The sequence below is a fragment of the Danio rerio genome, chromosome 4 (assembly GCF_052040795.2).
Source record: "Danio rerio strain M-AB ecotype USA chromosome 4, GRCz13ab, whole genome shotgun sequence".
NCBI lineage: Eukaryota > Metazoa > Chordata > Actinopteri > Cypriniformes > Danionidae > Danio > Danio rerio.
Genome location: NC_141024.2, coordinates 80,910,428 through 80,928,318, shown reverse-complemented (window position 1 = coordinate 80,928,318; position 17,891 = coordinate 80,910,428). Strand labels below are relative to the sequence as shown.

The 17,891-nt window shown below is 41.1% G+C and overlaps 1 protein-coding gene across 2 annotated transcripts in view; it reads right to left on the bottom strand.

Annotated features, from left to right (window-relative positions):
* Nucleotides 1-4,435: 4,435 nt before the first annotated feature.
* The window catches only part of LOC103910704 (protein NLRC3-like), a 61,579-nt gene continuing 48,123 nt past the window's right edge, over nucleotides 4,436-17,891 (bottom strand). Inside the window, exons 10-12 of one of the 2 annotated variants that reach the window (NM_001444379.1) lie at nucleotides 15,060-15,233; nucleotides 6,340-6,386; nucleotides 4,436-5,378 (exon numbers count right to left, since the gene is read on the bottom strand). In NM_001444379.1, the coding sequence (NP_001431308.1) occupies nucleotides 4,789-5,378; nucleotides 6,340-6,386; nucleotides 15,060-15,233 (811 nt within the window). In that variant the 3' untranslated portion in view covers nucleotides 4,436-4,788. The remainder of the gene's footprint in view (nucleotides 5,379-6,339; nucleotides 6,387-15,059; nucleotides 15,234-17,891) is intronic. The other variant, XM_088649659.1, reaches the window with a different exon arrangement.

Below are 17,891 nucleotides of genomic sequence, written 5' to 3'. Positions count from 1 at the left end.
TTATTTATTAAGTATGTACTGTATATGAAATGGGCCTGCCGGTTAGAACTTTCTGCAGTGGTTTACATGTATGAAATTGTAAAAATAGACTTAAAAAAATCCTAATAAAAACAAATACAACAACAACAACAATATTATTATTATTGTTATTATTATTATTAATAATAATAATATAAAAATAATAATAACAATCATAATTGTTTATATTATTATTATTATCATATTATTATTATTATCAAAGTATGACTTTTTTCATTTCTAAAAAATAATAAATATTACATTTCATTTTATAATAAATAGCCTCATTATTTATTTATTTATTTATATTATTTGTATGATGTTAGAATATAAATAGAATATATAGAGTATATAGAATTATAATTATTTTTTTATTTAAAAAAATATATATGCATATAACTATAATACTGCTAATAAAAATCACATATTGGACAATTAAAAAAAAATTTAATCCTGATTTCAGTGTCAAGTGATCTTAGCATTTATAGCATGTAGAATGTTTGGCTAAAGAAATTGTAAAATTGTAAATTGTTACTGCCAATTCAGTTACAATCTAGTAATTACCCATAAGGAGGTTTCTTGCTATGATTTAGTGTTATTTTTACACATTACTAAATTCATCCATATTGTAAGTTTACAAACAATATAAAAAATCTTTGTATTCCCTAAATTAAAACATTTAATGATTTATGATTGGCAAAAGCTGAATTATAAAAACTAAATAAGATACTGGAAACAATTGCAGTTTTAAAGAGCTTTAATTCTAATATAATTTACATTTACTTTTAATGTCAAACATATATAGAATCCCCCATATTGTTTTTAATGGATATAATAAAATTGTAACTAGTTTTTCACAATGCTGGAATTTTAAACATTGAAATGATACCTTCAATAAATATCAACATACCATTTTCTATATTTTGTGATTAAAAAAAATCTTAATGTTATTATTAATTATTATTTAATGCACTAGAGCCAATGGACATCAGTATTTTTTATATTATGAACAAATTTTTGAATAGCAAATCTTTGCATATTATTCTACTTGTTGGTTGTAGAAAATATATATGATCATTTAGCATTATCATAGCGCTCTATGCCTATGTGTGTGCATCGACCTGCACTCTAAAACTAAAATTATTTAAATATTTATTTAAAATTCATTATTGAATCCTAAATTTTCCATTTTGCATTGCACTACCGCAGTGAACAGTTTAAAGCATCTAGTATGTTTTTGACGTTTTTCCCTTGTCAGATGAGGAGATCAAATATGATAATTTGGCATATTTAAAAGGGAAAAGGACAACACGTCAATCGACAGCACTTTACACTGATTTCAAATCATAATGAAATGAGTTCAGTTTTACTGACCTCTCGATATTGTTCACACAGGTCAGGGATACGCAGCAACGCGAGTAAGAGTAAAGATCAAAGCAAAGCAAGACAATACTTTATTTACGTTATTCATTTTAATATATTGATTGTAAATGAGCCTGGGTTTTTAAAACCATGTTTTTAAATACACTATATGCTTTCTCAACTATGAAACACATCACAAAAAAATGTTGTATTGTTGTTGTCTGGTGAGTGGGCAATATGAAAAAGCTCCCCCGAGGTAAGAAGGAATGAAGGTATTGGTTTTTATATTGATGTAGAAATTAATAACTTGTAAAATAATTTAACCTTTTAATTTATTTGTAAAAATATGTATTGATGAGCATCCTGTTTAGCCTATTGTTACAGCAAATAGGATTATAGTACATTTATGATTTATTAATAATAAGATAAATAGATTAAATCATAAAAGAAAATGGCATTATAAAGTGTATTACGATTTTGTTTTTTTCTACCCTATTTTATTTAATCTATTTTTTTACGTTGATTGACTTCAAATTTAAATTTACATTATTTGTTACAATCTTGTATGAAGCAGAAGGGAAAATAGAGAAGGAGTTAACAGCAGTAACGTCGTTATTTGTTTGCCATTATTGAAATGTAATGGCACTAAACTGCTACATAAATATATTTTGCATTCTACATTGGACTGGAAAAAAGCAATAGATGTAAAACATTTTGTGAGGAACTTATGTAATTATTTTTAACCATATGTTCAAGTCTGATACTGGGCTAAATGTGGACCAAATCTGACGGGCAAAACAACCTTGATATTTGGTCTATGTTTAGACCAAATCCGACGGACAAAACAAAGACCACGTCGATATTTGGTCTAAGTTTGGACCAAATCCGACGGGCAAAACAACCACGTCGATATTTGGTCTATATTTGGACCAAATCCGACGGACAAAACAAAGATCACGTCGATATTTGGTCTATATTATACCAAATCCAACGGGCAAAATAACCACGTCGATATTTGATCTATGTTTGGACCAAATCCGAAGGACAAAACAAAGACCACGTCGATATTTGGTCTATGTTTGGACCAAATCCGACGAACCAAATACAGACCAATTTTCGACGTCGAAATTTGGGCTAAATAAAGTTTATGACGGGCCGACTTGATTTAGCCCAAAAAACGACGTAGAAATGACGTCTCGTGCTGGGTGGGTTTAATGCAGTAAACGTGTAGTAACATGTTCATTGGCAAATTTGACTTTGGTTGGTTAATTTTCGTTAGGTAGTATTACAAACATGACATTTCAGGTTGCCATCCGGTCTCATATAGTTTAGATTAATCTTATGCTTTCAGACATTCGTCTCTCCTTCCCCCTCCACAGTGTAACAATGTGACTGAAACGGCCAATCACAAAAATCCCCCAGCGAGGGAGCAGCCGTCCAATGAAAAAAATCCGCTCTCACTCATGCTCCTCCTCCCGGGATTTTTGATGCAGTACACGTGTGTGACCGATGGGGGAGCTCGCAGTCACAAGGCAAAACACCAATTTTCAGTTTTACTATTGCTGTGAGGACTTTTTCTGAAATTTGCACAGTATCAAGTATAGGCCATTTGGAGGCCATTAATGCATTAATATTGTGAGGACCACCTAAATTGTCCTCACAAAGAAAAATGTCCTCACAACATTGGTTGTTTCTCAATAGTTGGTCCTCACAAGTATAGCAAAACCAACACACACACACAATAGGTGAAACCCTTCAGTTTTTTCTTCTAAAATGTAACTTTACATTTAAAACAATCTGATTTCTTCTCAAAATGGTTTTGTTCTCAGTTGACACACACAAACATCACATGAAGAGACATTTAGAAGAAGCAGTTGATCACTGATGTGCTTAATGTAAAACATCATGACCACTTCCTCTCCATCATAATGACTTCTGTGTTCAGTGTTACTCTTACTACAAACAGTCAGGGGCGTAGATTTAGGGTGGACGGTGAGACGCGTCCCCACCAATAACCAACCAACTACTGAAATGTCCCCACCAATAATTTCATTCACTTAAAAACATTGCGCTGTCAGTATAAACCTAGACACGCTAAAAGGGTTAAATCACGTTCTCTCCTCGAGTTGTTTAATTTAGGTATAAATATTACATTTTATTGACATAATAACAACAAATTTTTGCTGGGTTATCTTTTTGGATAGTTATTATAACTATACTTTTTGATGTACCAAAAATATTTCCTACCATTTTGTCAAATTGCTTTATTTTTATTACAGTTTTATAAATAATAAAACTACTTTGAATTAGAAATTAGAACTTTAAATTCTTAGAATAAAGAAATAAAGAGTTCAGATGGCCAAACCTATAAATGCCATGTAAAGTGAGCATTTTTTCTCAGCCTTGTATATTTATGTTCAGTTATTTCACTTTAAAGGCAATGAAAAAAAAAAAAAAACGTATTCATCACTATAGAAGTAAAACCCCTGAGTTCACACACAGGAGCTGAAGAAAAATGCTAATTTTATAAGAAAATATTAAATATGAGAGGTTTTTGCATCTAAACTATTCAAATATGAAAAAAAATTTTTTTTTTAAATCATAATTTTCTTTTGACAATTTTTGTTAAAACTTGATTTAAATTAAAAACTAAACCCTTTAGGCAAATAACAAACCGGCCAGCACATTCAATCTTCCTCAGTGAGAATTTGGCCATTTGAATAATAAGATAAATTCAAACATAATAATAATCCAAATTTTGGTCTTTCAAATTACCTGAATCTCCTTGGCTACATGCCTGACTATTTAATTTAACTTAATAAATTGTATGAAGAAGACTAATTGATAATTTATTTTAATAGCAGTTAAATAATAAGTAGCAATATATAATACTTATATTATAAAAAAAAAAAAACATATATTAATTCTTGGCGGGGGTGTGGGGGGATTGTATTCACTCGTCCCCAGTCCCCACCAATGTCAAGTGCAAACCTACGCCCTTCCAAACAGTACAGACCTACAGAAGTGCACTGTAAAATATTTCAAAATATTGTTTCATACAAAACACACAGTACCAAATATATTTACTGTATGTTTCCCACAAAGACAGTGTACACAGTGTTCATCCCCAATCAACACAAAGGTGCACATCAGGTGGTCTACCATCTCTCTCACAAACAAACAAACACACACACACACACATTCTCTCTCTCTCTCTCACACACACTCTCTCTCACACACACACACACACTCTCTCTTACACAAACACACTCTCTCTCACACACACACACATACACAGCAGTGAACATACACACACACACACACACACACAAACACACACGCACAGACACACACACACTGCTGCTGACTGCTCCTGCAGAGGATTCTGGGTAAATCTCTCGTCAGTCTTCAGCTCAGTTTCACTGATGATCCAGGATAAACAAGCCTAAACCCAGGGCAGAGCGGCTCAGTAAATGTGGTCTGGACTGAGTGGATGAGGCTCATTGTGTCACTATAGATGTTGTAGAAGATCAGAGTTCCTGCACTGTGATCCACAAACACTCCTATTCTACTGCTGAGCGCCTTCACTGGGAGATCAGTGTGTGTGTTATTGTGACTGAATATGAATCTGGAGAAATCACAGCGCAAACTCCAGGACTGAGCATTACATCCAAACCAACACTCAACACTTCTTTCACCTCCCTTCCTCCTGATGGTCTTATTTGACACTGATTTAGACACACCGTAACCTCCTCCCTTCCTGCTGATGCTCTTATATGACACTGATATATCCACACCATCATCTCCACTCCAGTCAATCTCCCAGTAACAGCGTCCACACACACTCTCTCTGCACAACACCTGAGGGTCACCATTAAATCTGTCTGGATGATCAGGATACGGCTGTTTCTCTCTCACACTCTTCACCTCTCTGTTCTCCTCAGACAGAATGAGACGAGTGTGTGCTGTGTTTGGATCCAGAGTCAGGAAACAGACATCTGAACACAAGAACACACACATTTATAACCACAGCTGTGCGTGTGTGTGTGAAAGAAAGAGAGAGTGTGTGTGTGTGCATGAATGTGTGTGTGTGTGCGTGAGTGTGTGTGTGAGTGTGAGAGAGAGGGAGTGTGTGTGCGCGCATGTTCACTGGTGTGTGAGTGTATGTGCATGTGTGTCTGTGTGTGTAGTGATTTTGTTTGGACTGTTCCAGTGAACAGTAATTTGTTTTTATAAATAAATTATTTTCTTTTCTTATTATTTTCATTTTCGTTCAAATAAAAATATTAATAACCTTATAAAAGTAAATAGGAAATGTTAACTTTTTTTGTTTTAAAATCAGTTTACATTGAGTGATGTCACTTCCTTTTGCTCCCATCCCGCTCTCGTCAGAACGGATTTGGACTTGAGTGAGAGAGGTGAATGAGCTCCGTGATTAAAGGATAAAATATAGCGGTTTAAGTTAAAATTTTTGATCATATCATTGTATGATATGTTTTAATGATGGATTGAGTCTAATAGTGTCCTTGTTAAGCGTTATTCTTTAGTATAAAGTGAGATTTGATGTTAAAAGCTGTTTTTGCCTTGTTTCAAGTTGAAATTTTTTAATGGCGGATTATATGTCCTTTTTCTATCGACGTCTTTTCCCATGTCTTTGAAAATGCCATGCAGTTAAAATTGTCAAAAGATATTGTCATGTTATGTCCAGCTAGTGTCTTTGTAGTCATTTATCTTTGAGTTGTTAATCTGCTTCAGTGTTAATGGGGACAGTGGTTCACTTTTCTCTATTTTTGCGACTCTCACAGAACAGAAAACTGAGAGTGTGTCTGTGTCTGTCTGAGAGTGAGTTTGTGTGTGTGTATGTGTGTGAGAGAGAGAGAGAGTTTGTGTGTGTGTGTGTGTGTGCACATGTGTAGTGTGTGTGTGTTTGTGTGCATGTGTGTGTTTGTGTAGTCCTACATTTGCGTGGTCCTGCTGTAATCCTCGTGTGTCCTCCATGATCCAGACTGTAAACACACACAGATGGAGAGAATGAGCTGTTTAGTTTCCCTCTCAGCTAATAAGCTAAAGCTAGCACTGAGCTGCTCAGCTACACGCTCCAAACTCTTGAGCTAAAACACACAACACTTGTTGGTTGAGCCGGGATGCACAATGAATGTAACACAGTGCGTTCTTTTCCTCTGCTGTTGGTGAAGCGAGCGCAGATACTGCTCATGTTGATGGAGACACCCTGCTGCAACATTCATTTATTACAGTGATCACACTTAGCTTTGCCATCGTTCTTCAGCACATGCAGCCTTTGAGCACATGTTGCAGTCCATCTCTAAACTATTTTCAGATTATTAAAGCTGCTCGCCAGCGCCCAAGTTCCTGACAGATTAGCAAGTGAAAAATACACACGTGTGCACAGAGAAGAGGAATCCAGATGTTGATTTTAGAACAAGAGTCTGAACATTAATCCAAGTGTCTGATTCCAGAATCTGAATCCATGTTCAATCCCCAACCCTATTCCTGACCTGATATTGTGGGATTCTTCAGCAGAAATGGAGGAAGAAGTTACCCTTTGGATGGGGAACTTCAATGCTATAAGTGGATTTAATCCACGTATGGGGATTTCGTGTCAAAAAGCCAATCATCTGAAAGAGTATACAACGGGCCAGTGAAATGCCAAATGAATTGGCAGCGTAAGCTTGCGCACCTGAAGTTTATTGCAATCAATTCTGCATATAAGCACAGGGATAGCAAGACAATGCTATCCTTTTTGCTTCAGAGACTATTACAGCCTTCTGAGACAGTCGATGAGGGTTCCTCCTGCTGATATCCAGCAATTTCGAGTGAATGAGAGAGGTCTCCCGGTCCAGAGTGTGTACACGCAGCAGCAGACGGTTGAGCTCAGTTTCTCCCTTGCCTGGCGTTCTTTGGGCCCAATCCTCCAGAGCGGTGCGTATAAAGTTGCAAATTTCATAAAATAAGCAACACAGTCGTGCAGCACGTGCTTTTTAGGATGGCGCTCCGACCGTTCGTTTCTGGATGCGGTGGTTTCCTGTCCCCAGATGATGGGCACGAGCACTGCGTTGCATACCTGGGGGTCCAGCGTGTTATTGCGGTGCTTGCGGGCAGTTCATGTCGTCATTGTGATGCTAAGACTGCGCAGTTAAGATGGCGGCTAGCCCATGCAGAAGGGCGAACCACCCCAGCTGTCCCCTGCACTGCAGCGGGCACTCGAGCAGATCTGAGGGTTTCAGTGGGAGATTATCGGTCGCCTCCAGGCCCTCGGACCTCCCACTCCTCCAAGCGCTCCATCCAAGCTTTGAGCGGGGGAAGCGATCCATCTAACCAGATGGTAGCCCTTATGTTCGATGACACCGGGGACCAGACGTCCACTGCTGCATCGGAGGGTGGGCTTTCATTATCCTACGAGGATCAAGGCCCGCTTGCCCCCCTCAGGCAGGTGAGTGCTGTCAAAACGGATCCAGAAACAGACATGTTAGCAGTGCTTTCCCAGGCTGCTTCGGCCATGGGGTTGGAGATGGTTTATCCCCCAGCTCCACGGCCGGACCGACTAGATGGGTGCTACGTAGAGGACAAGAGGGCCAAGCCTTTGAAGCCTCTCATCCACTTCTTCCTGGAGGTGCACAGTAGGCTCGCGCAGTCTTGGAGGGCACCTTTTTCTGCCCGTGCTGCGTGTCCCTCCGCCCTCACCACTTTTGACCGTGGAGCAGCCAGGGGGTATGAAGCGATTCCTCAGGTCGAGCACGCCATTGTGGTCAATCTTTGTCCGCGTGGCGCCTCTTGTTGCTGGAGTCCGCCTCGTCTCCCGTCAACAGCCTAACTACGAGAGCTGCCCCGCCCCCGCACGCGCATCCGGCGATGCGGGCGTGTCAAGCACCTTGAAAGCAGGCAGCCCCCCCCCCTACCCAGTGCGCCTTTAACCCTCTGGGGTCTGAGGGTGTTTTGGGGCTCTGGAGAAGTTTTGACATGCACTGACATTTGTGTTGTTTTCAGTATCTTAAAAACATATTAATAGCTAAAGTGTGATAACACTGTAAACAGCACAAGTTGGGCTACAATAAAACCTAAGCAGCATGTTTGTTTGTGTTTTTGAGAAAGAAACGTTTATGCGTGGTTAGTGAAAAACTAACATTTTGAAGTCACTGAAACAAGGCTGTGAAACACACAGAGAACATTTGTGCACAAGACTTTTGAGAACTGGATCTGGTAGTCTAGTGTTTTTACTTCAAAATGATGTGAGAATCATCTTGTTAACTTGCTCACAGAAAACAATATAATGAATTAAAAATTCTAAGTCACTTTTTAAGTGAAATTGGTTTATGCGGGAAGGCGTGATCTATCATCACTATGCAGTGAGTCACACCTGAGAAGACAAAGACCTGCATAATGAGCTGCATAATGAGCCATCAGACAGGTACAGTATGTGACTAGGAGGGAAAAGTTTCAAGAACGAATCAGAGAAAAGTTTATATACTTTTTTGTTTGCAGTTTATTTAAAATATATTAATCACACAAAATAACTTGAGATTTAACTTTTGTGAGAGTCAGTACACTCTATAAAACTCTGCAAACTTTTAAATTTACACATAGCAAATCTACTGTTTTTTATTTTATTTTATTAGTAATAATAGTTTATTAAGAGTTTAGTTGCAAAATGAGATATATCCATTTTGAGAAATGTTGGTTTTTTGACATTATTATTTAGGACATCAACAGTCAAGCTCATTCACAATTTCATACATTAAACTATTAAGCTCAGTGAAGTCCAGGAACACAATATTCTTCAAACCCAAAATATTTTTTATTTAACTTTATGTCTATAAATAGTTTATAAATAAGTCAAAAAACATGCCAAAATGCAACATATTATCTTGATATTGTCAAACATGTTAAATTAGTTAAAAACAATACATCATAAATATATGGAATAGTATATACAAAGTTTGAATTATAATAATATGATTCTGAGTTAGTTTTGGTAATCTCATATTAGAGCAATGTTATTTTAAAGAATGATGATAAATCCATATTAACAAAAATAACTGAGCAAAAGAAAGCAGGTGAAAAACAACACCATGTGCGATAATGAAATCTTTTAAACAGTTGCGTGCATCACAGCAGCTTTTGGCGCAAGTGATCATCCTCTCATTCGGTATTCACAGTAATTATTTAAAGAATAAACTTACAAAGGACTTTTAGATATGTAGTCTTGCAGACAGGTATCTTGTGATGAGGAGGGGCGCAGGAAAAGGCAGTTTTTCACTGTAACAACTGGCCTTCTTGACATCAGCGGAGACTCACAGACGCAGGATTATTTGATCCTGTTCCACTTTTGTAGCGTTTTTATACATTTTTGTGACGTTGAAGGCAACATCTTCATCTAACAGTTTGTCGGCATAACACAGACCATCATTACTCGCATTATACTGACCAAACTCTGAGCACTTCTTGTCTACTTTAGCTCTCTTTGCCGCTGGTCCTTTACCTCCGTTGTTTTCACATCTGGATTTAGATATGAAGCGCGCTTACTGAGAGGCGGGACCACGCTGCTGTAATGAGGCGATAAAGGGAGAATCCGTACAGTCCTTACTTTTATACGGATTACATAAAAAGAGATAATTTGTTTTCGACTTAAATTGGTTAATGCAAAAGTAGACATATCAAGCTTTATATAGATATCAGAAATCATAATCTTTGTTGACTATTTGCTGAGTTTCCTTTCATTTTAGTGACGTGTTTTTCTGACCACAGTCTGCTCGCGCCTCAGATGCTTGTAATGACAATGCCTTGGGGGCGTGGTCGCATTAAAACTAATGAGATCAGACTGAGAAACTAGACATAGCATTGGTTTCATAACGATTACTTTATCAAGCAATGTTTGTTTTCAACATGCATAGCTGCGTTTAAAAGTAGACACTTTAAGCTTTCTAGAAATGCATGTGTCATATGTGTGCGTTTTGTATTCGCGGAGTTTCAGCACATTTTACCGACGCGTTTCTAAAAGCAGTTCACGGAGATAGAAAAGACAGAATGCCTACACTGTTTGTTTTCCTTATTTTGCAAAAGCACACACGTTTGTTGTTGTTGTGAGTGTACAACAAAAAGTAGACACATAACAGATTCGATTGATGTATTGATCTTATCTGTACGATCAAAACTGAAAGTGTAATTTAAGTTAATTTCAGCAGTTTGACGCCACCACAGGTCAAAACGCGTATACGCGGTCTTCGACCCCAGAGGGTTAAGTCCGCTAATGGACCGCGAAGCATACCTGAGACAGGTCTTCCAGAGAAGAGGGAATTTGCTCTTTCCCCGCAGGAGGGGCGGGTTTATTTCCATCGGCACTTTTCACTGCCATGAAAACATCAATGAAAGAGCCCTTTTCCACTTCCCCGGATGTGACAGCCCGAAACCTGCCAATCTGGGACGCTATGCTTTCTAGATCGCAGGTTCTGTGCATCTCGCCAGTGGCTCACAGGCGCTGGGAGGACGGTCTCCTTTCTCCCACCCCTCGAGCATCCCTCCTGGAGCTTGGGTGTGAGGTGAGAGTGAATCTCTCGCCTCCAGCTCTTCCGCGGGACCAGCACACCCACTCCGTGCTGCCCCACTGCTGGTACGTCAGCTATTGTAGCAATGAGTCTATTAGCGTTAGCGCGGGCCAGCCCTTCGCGGTGGCTCATACGCACAATCAGACTCGGCTACGCGATTCAATTCGCAAAACGCCCCCTGTCCGCCCCTGTCTTGCGAGAGGAGATTGCTGTTCTCCTGGCGAAGGATGCAATTGAGCCAGTCCCTCCAGTCGAGATGGAGACAAGTTTTACAGCCCGTACTTCATCGTGCCGGAAAAGAGCGATGTGTTACAACCAATCCTAGATCTGTGCGCTTTGAACCACTGTTTGCATAAGCTGTGCGTTCGCCCTCAGGATTGGTCTGCAGCAATAGACCTGAAGGACACGTACTTCCATGTCTCCATTATTCCACCACGGTGACTGAAGCTCTGTACAAGACTTGGCCAGCAGAGAAATTAAAATTGTCGTGCCCAACTGTGTCTGGTTCTCTCAAGGTTTTTTTTCTTCACTCCTATCAGGTGAAGTTTTTTTCCCCTCTTTGCTGTCGCCACTGGCTCGCATGGTTCAGGATTGGTAGAGCTATGCAGCGATGAATTTGCTCTTCAGTGTTTGAACTATCAGTAATGATTTTAAATCACACTGAACTGAGCTAAACTGAACTGAACTTAAACACTAAAAACTGAACTACACTGTTCCAGTTACTATGACCATTTATGTGAAGCTGCTTTGACACAATCTACATTGTAAAAGCGCTATACAAATAAAGCTGAATTGAATTGAAAAAAATAAAAAATTCCACGCCACCGTCAGTTAAAAAATTTGCGGTTTGTGTTCGAAAGTCGAGCTTGGCAATACAAAGTCCCCCCCATCGGGCTCTCTCTGTCTCTGCGGGTCATCACCAAGCTCGCGGAGGGTGCCTTAGCGCCCCTTCGGCTCGCGGGCATCCGCATACTCAATTATCTTGGCGACTGGCTGATTTTAGCTCACTCTCGAGCTAATTGATTATGCACAGAAACAAGGTGCTCCGGCACCTCCACCAGTTGGGGCTTCAGGTCAGCCCCTGTGCAGAGGATCTCTTTGTCGGGGTGGAGCTGGACTTGGTCACCAAGGCAGCGCGCCTATCCAGAGAGCGCGCTCAGCTAACGCTGAACTGTCTGAGAGAGTTCGACAGCAAAATAGTGGTCCCACTGAAATTATTTCAGAGGCTCCTGGGGCATATGGCATCCGCAGCTGCTGTCACGTCACTCGAATTACTCCATATGAGACCCCTTCAGCACTAGCTTTACAATCGAGTCCCCAGACGCACATGGCACGCGTGCACACACCGAGTCCGTCACTGTTACTGCGATGCGTCACCGCGCCCTCAGCCCATGGAATGACCCCTCGTTCCTATAGGCCAGAGTGCCTCTAGGAAAGGCGTCAGTCATGTTGTTGTTTCAACAGATGCTTCCAGTTCGGGCTGGGGGGCTATGTGTTGCAGGCATGCAGCTGCGGGCCTGTAGAAAGGGACCCAGTTGCATTGGCATATCAATCACCTGGAGCTGTTGACATTGTTCCTCGCTCTCCACTGTTTTTTCCGGTGCTGGAGCAGCAGCACGGCGGCGGTGGCGTGTATCAACCGCATGGGGGGTATTCGCCCTCACTCCATGTCTCAGCTCCAACTCTGCTCCTCTGGAGTCATACACGGCTGAATACGCTGCGCGCCATTCACATTCCAGGCGAGCTCAACCGTGCAGCCAACACGTTCCCACAGCAGCCTTTACGTCCTGGAGAATGGAGATTCCCCCCGAGTATTATTAGCTGATATGTGCGCGATTCGGGAAAGCCCAGATCGATCTGTTTGCTCACCCAAGAACACTCATTGCCAGTTATTCCTTTCCCTGACCGAGGGCTCTCTCGGCACGGATGCACTGGCCCACAGCTGGCCTCGGGGCATGCGCAAATATGCGTTTCCCCCATTGAGCCTGCTCGTGCAGTTACTGTGCAAGGTCAGGGAGAACGAGGAGCAGGTTTGGCTAGTTGCGCCCCTCTGGCCCAACCGGACCTGGATGTCAGAGCTCTCCCTCCACGCGGCGGCCCTCCCCTGGCAGATCCCTTTGAGGGAGGACCTACTCTCTCAGAAACAGGACACCATCTGGCACCCTCGCCCCGATTTTTGAAACCTCCATGTGTGGTCCTTAGACGCGAGAAAGACTTAGGTAACCTACCGACTGCGGTGGTTAATACCATCACTCGTGGCTAGAGCCCTCTCCTCGAGTGCCTATGCCCTGAAGTGGAGTCTATTCACTGAATGGTTCGTCTCTCGCAGAGAAGACCCCCTGAAAATTGCCAGATTAGAATTGTGGTTTCTTTACTCCAAGAGAAGCTGGAGAGCAGGCTGTCGCCCTCCACACTCAAGCTTACGTGGCTGCCATCTCCCCTCTCATGACGCGGTTGCTGGCAGCACCGTGGGAAGGCATAACCTCATGATCCGGTTCCTCAGAGGCGCTAGGTGAACTAATCCACCCGCCCCCCTCTCATCCCCTCTTGGGATCTCCCCCTCATTCTCACAAGCCTGCGTCAAATCCCTTCGAATCTCGACTCAGTCTCTTTAAGATTTCTGTCCCTGAAGACAGCTCTGCTGGTCGCGTTAATATCGATTAAGAGGGTCAGGGACCTGGGGGCATTTTTCAGTCAGTGACTCGCGCCTGTACTTTATTGTAATTTGTCCTGAGACCCCGCCCGGGATATGTGCCCAAGGTTCCTACCACACAGTTTAAAGACCAGTTAGTGACCCTTCAAGCGCTGCCTCCAGAGGAGGCAGACCCAGTCCTTTCGTTACTTTGTCCAGTTCACGCTTAGCGAATTTATCTGGACCGCAATCAGAGCTTTGGATCTTCTGAGCAGCTCTTCGTCTGCTATGACGGTCAGCAGCAGGGAAGTGGTGTATCGAAACAGAGGTTGGCCCACTGGATCGTGGATGCCATCTCCCTCGCTTATCAGAGCCAGGGTGAGCTGTGTCTACTCATCTGTAGAGCTGCGAGCTGGGCGACCCCTAATACATTTGCAAGATTTTACACGCCCTCACAGGCGGACTCGTGTCTTCCCTCTCCGCTAACCATCTTTTATATGTGTACTCCCCTTCTCAGGGCTAGTCTATACATTCTGCCATCATATCTCCCCATTGGGTAGCAGGTGGCCTCCGCAGGGTCCTCCCTATCGGGACTGCACGCTTTCTCAACGTACTGTCATATTAATTCCTAGAAATTATCTAAATGCTTGCAACTCCCAAATATATCTAAATGCATAAAACTTCTTTTGAAGTGGGATAAGTAAGGGCCAGGGATCACATTGGAAGACCGCGCCTCTCTGTGATGCAGGAGCGCTCACGCTATGCCTGGCTATCCTCTTATCAGAGGCGGAGGTAATGTGCAGTCATTATGGCGTTTTCCAGACATTTCCCCATACGTGGAATCAATCCACTTATAGCATTGAAGTTCCCTATCCGAAGGGGAACGCTCTGGTTACTAAAGTAACCCTCGTTCCACGAGGAGGGGAATGGAAATGCTATATAGCATCACCATTATGATTGTTCCTTAGCTGTAAGTATCAGCCTCTTCAACTTAAAAGGATTGCATTGTCTTGCTTTCCCTGTGCTTATATGCGGAATTGATTGCAATAAGCTTCAGGTGCGCAAGCTTACTCTGCTAATTCATTTGGCATTTCATTGGCTCGTTATATACTCTTTCAGACGATTAGCTTTCTAAAACAAAATCCCATACGTGGATTAAATCCACTTATAGCATTTCCGTTCCCCGAGGGTTACTTTAGTAACCAGAGTGTTTTTCTGCTCAGCTCAAATGCTGAAACTGTACAGTGTGTCCCGATTAATGTCACTTTAACTGAGCCAATACACTCCAACATTTACAGAGGAGATTCATTTCACACTCAATGATTTGCTCTTCATAGACATGACTGGAATACTCTACAAGCTGTATCTTCTGTCTCTCCTCACCCCATAACCCTCACAGAAAACTGAAGCTGATCAGAAAAGAGCTTTCTAGTGTCTTTTTAAAGCCATTCAGTGTAAAAGCACAAGGCCAGTGATGCTCCACATACTTGAGTTTGTCCAGTGTGTAGTTTGCATCCTCCAGTTTTTCAGAGAGCAGCTTGACTCCTGAATCTCCTGGATGATTGTAGCTCAGATCCAGCTCTCTCAGGTGTGAGGGGTTTGAAGTCAGAGCTGAAGACAGAAAACCACAGCCTTCCTCTGTCACCATACAGCCAGACAATCTACAAACACAGCAATAGTCCACATCACACAGTTGGACAATCACACATCTCTTTGTGTTGTGAAGATGCTGACTGCTGTTTCTGCTCATGTCAACAGCAGTGATGAACACACACATCCTGATCAGCTCTCCTTATTGATCGAGCCCTCGCATCAGCAAACACACACACTCACACTCTCAACAAGGACTCAACATCATCTGTAGAAGTGTGCAGAGCAAAGACATTGTTCATAATACACCACATCAAGCTGTAAAGTCTGCTGTGAGGAGGAAGAAGACACACTTGAGCTCAGAAGATCATCTTAAAGTCATGTATAAAACACAACAGAAAATGAGCTGATTTCATCATTTATATTGTGATTCTGTTGTGGACTAAAACAAAATGAGCTCAGACAAACACAAAGCCGCTCTCTTCATGTGTTCATCACCTGACCCACAGTCACATTTCCCTGTCAGTCAGACACGAGCCCTGATCAATAAGAGACTGAGCTGAAGGAAAATGAATGAATGATCTTCAATCTGCTTCAATACACACACATTTGTATAGATATGAATAAATCACACCCCTGCAGATGTTTAGTGTCTTCTTCTGCCAATCCACTAAAAGAGCCTCCACATCTGGTAACACCTGTTCACACTGCTGGTAAACCAGGTAAAGACACATTTACACCTGTAATCTGAAAGCAGTGTTAGCGCTGCACTTTACCCAGGGTTATGAAGCGCTGCTATGGAGTGGTGTTAGCATCATATTTGTATAGTTAACACTGCATTGTGGTTAGGGATGCAATGATTAACTGGTTTCACTATTAAACATGCTTTAATTCACCACGGTTTATTAATTGAAAAGACTTCAACACCATTTTTTCTGCACAGATCAAAACCACTGCAACTTAAAGTTATGCCCACTGTGCCACGCTTTACACTTATAACCACACACACTGGGTTAACTATGACTGTGGGTATATAAGGCACGTTTTTCATTTCCAATGTAAAGAGCTTTTGTGACTGCAGAAATTGCAAACAGCTGAAGTTTGAGGAAGATGCAATGAAAAGTCCACATGTTTGCAAACCCACCTACAGTTACAAACAATGGCGCCGATGAGAGCGATGATAAGGAGTTTTTGAGAGAGTTGTCTCAGCTGATTAATGGCCTGAATCTCGATGTTCAGCACAAATGTCTGCTAAATGTAAAATCTAACACTCTACACGTAATCTCAAAAGAAGCTTGCCTTTATTAAGTTTAAACTGACACTGCGGCCCATGATGAAGAACTGTATGGTTTTGCGCCAGTGGTCATCGTGAGAATCCTGCTCTGCCTGCTCATATATTGGGTCGGCTAACTTGCCTGCTTTTTTCTACAAACAGCGCATAATGAGACTGAGCATTTACAATGACACCGAACATTTGAAGAGTGACAGAAGTGAGACGTTTCTTTCCTTCTTTTATTTTCCTATTTAGTTACCAATGACTGCTGTGCAGCTTTCAGCATTGAATTGAATGATTTATTTTACTCCTATGTCTGTGTTGAAGCAGAAATATTATTTAATAAATTGACATGCATATAAAAACAATCGTGCAAAATAATTATTTCTTACTGCAATGCTTCATTTTTGTTTGATGCAAATTTATTTTCATAATGTAACAGTAGCAGACTTTTTATAGCAGATAACTCAAATTCACGCATATTCAAGGCAGCCTGATAATGAGAAATTGAATTCATTGTTAGTATTACTGTCATCATCATCATTATTAATGTTTTATAATTATTAGATATTAATTTAAGATTGCTGCGCAAATATCAGTAAGTCAATGTGATTTCAGAATTAGTTAGATAACCAGTTTCAGTTTTTTGTTAGTGCTAATAAATTTCAATAAATATTCTGGCGCTCCTACATTTATTCATGTGCTCCTGCATTTATTCTGGCGCTCCTGCATTTATTCTGGCGCTCCTACATTTATTCTGGAGGTCCTACATTTATTCTGACACTCCTGCATTTATTCTGGCGCTCTTGCATTTATTCTGGAGCTCCTGCATTTATTCTGGAGCTCCTACATTTATTCTGATACTCCTGCATTTATTCTGGCACTCCTGCATTTATTCTGGCGCTCCTGCATTTATTCTGGAGCTCCTGCATTTATTCTGACACTCCTGCATTTATTCTGGCGCTCCTGCATTTATTCTGGAGCTCCTGCATTTATTCTGACACTCCTGCATTTATTCTGGCGCTCCTGCATTTATTCTGACACTCCTGCATTTATTCTGGCGCTCCTGCATTTATTCTGGCGCTCCTGCATTTATTCTGGCGCTCCTGCATTTATTCTGGCGCTCCTGCATTTATTCTGGCGCTCTTGCATTTATTCTGGAGCTCCTGCATTTATTCTGGAGCTCCTACATTTATTCTGGCGCTCGTACATTTATTCTGGAGTTCCTGCATTTATTCTGGTGCTCCTACATTTATTCTGGCGCTCCTGCATTTATTCTGGAGTTCCTGCATTTATTCTGGAGCTCCTACATTTATTCTGGCGCTCCTACATTTATTCTGGAGCTCCTGCATTTATTCTGGAGCTCCTACATTTATTCTGGTGCTCCTACATTTATTCTGGCGCTCCTGCATTTATTCTGGAGCTCCTGCATTTATTCTGGTGCTCCTGCATTTAT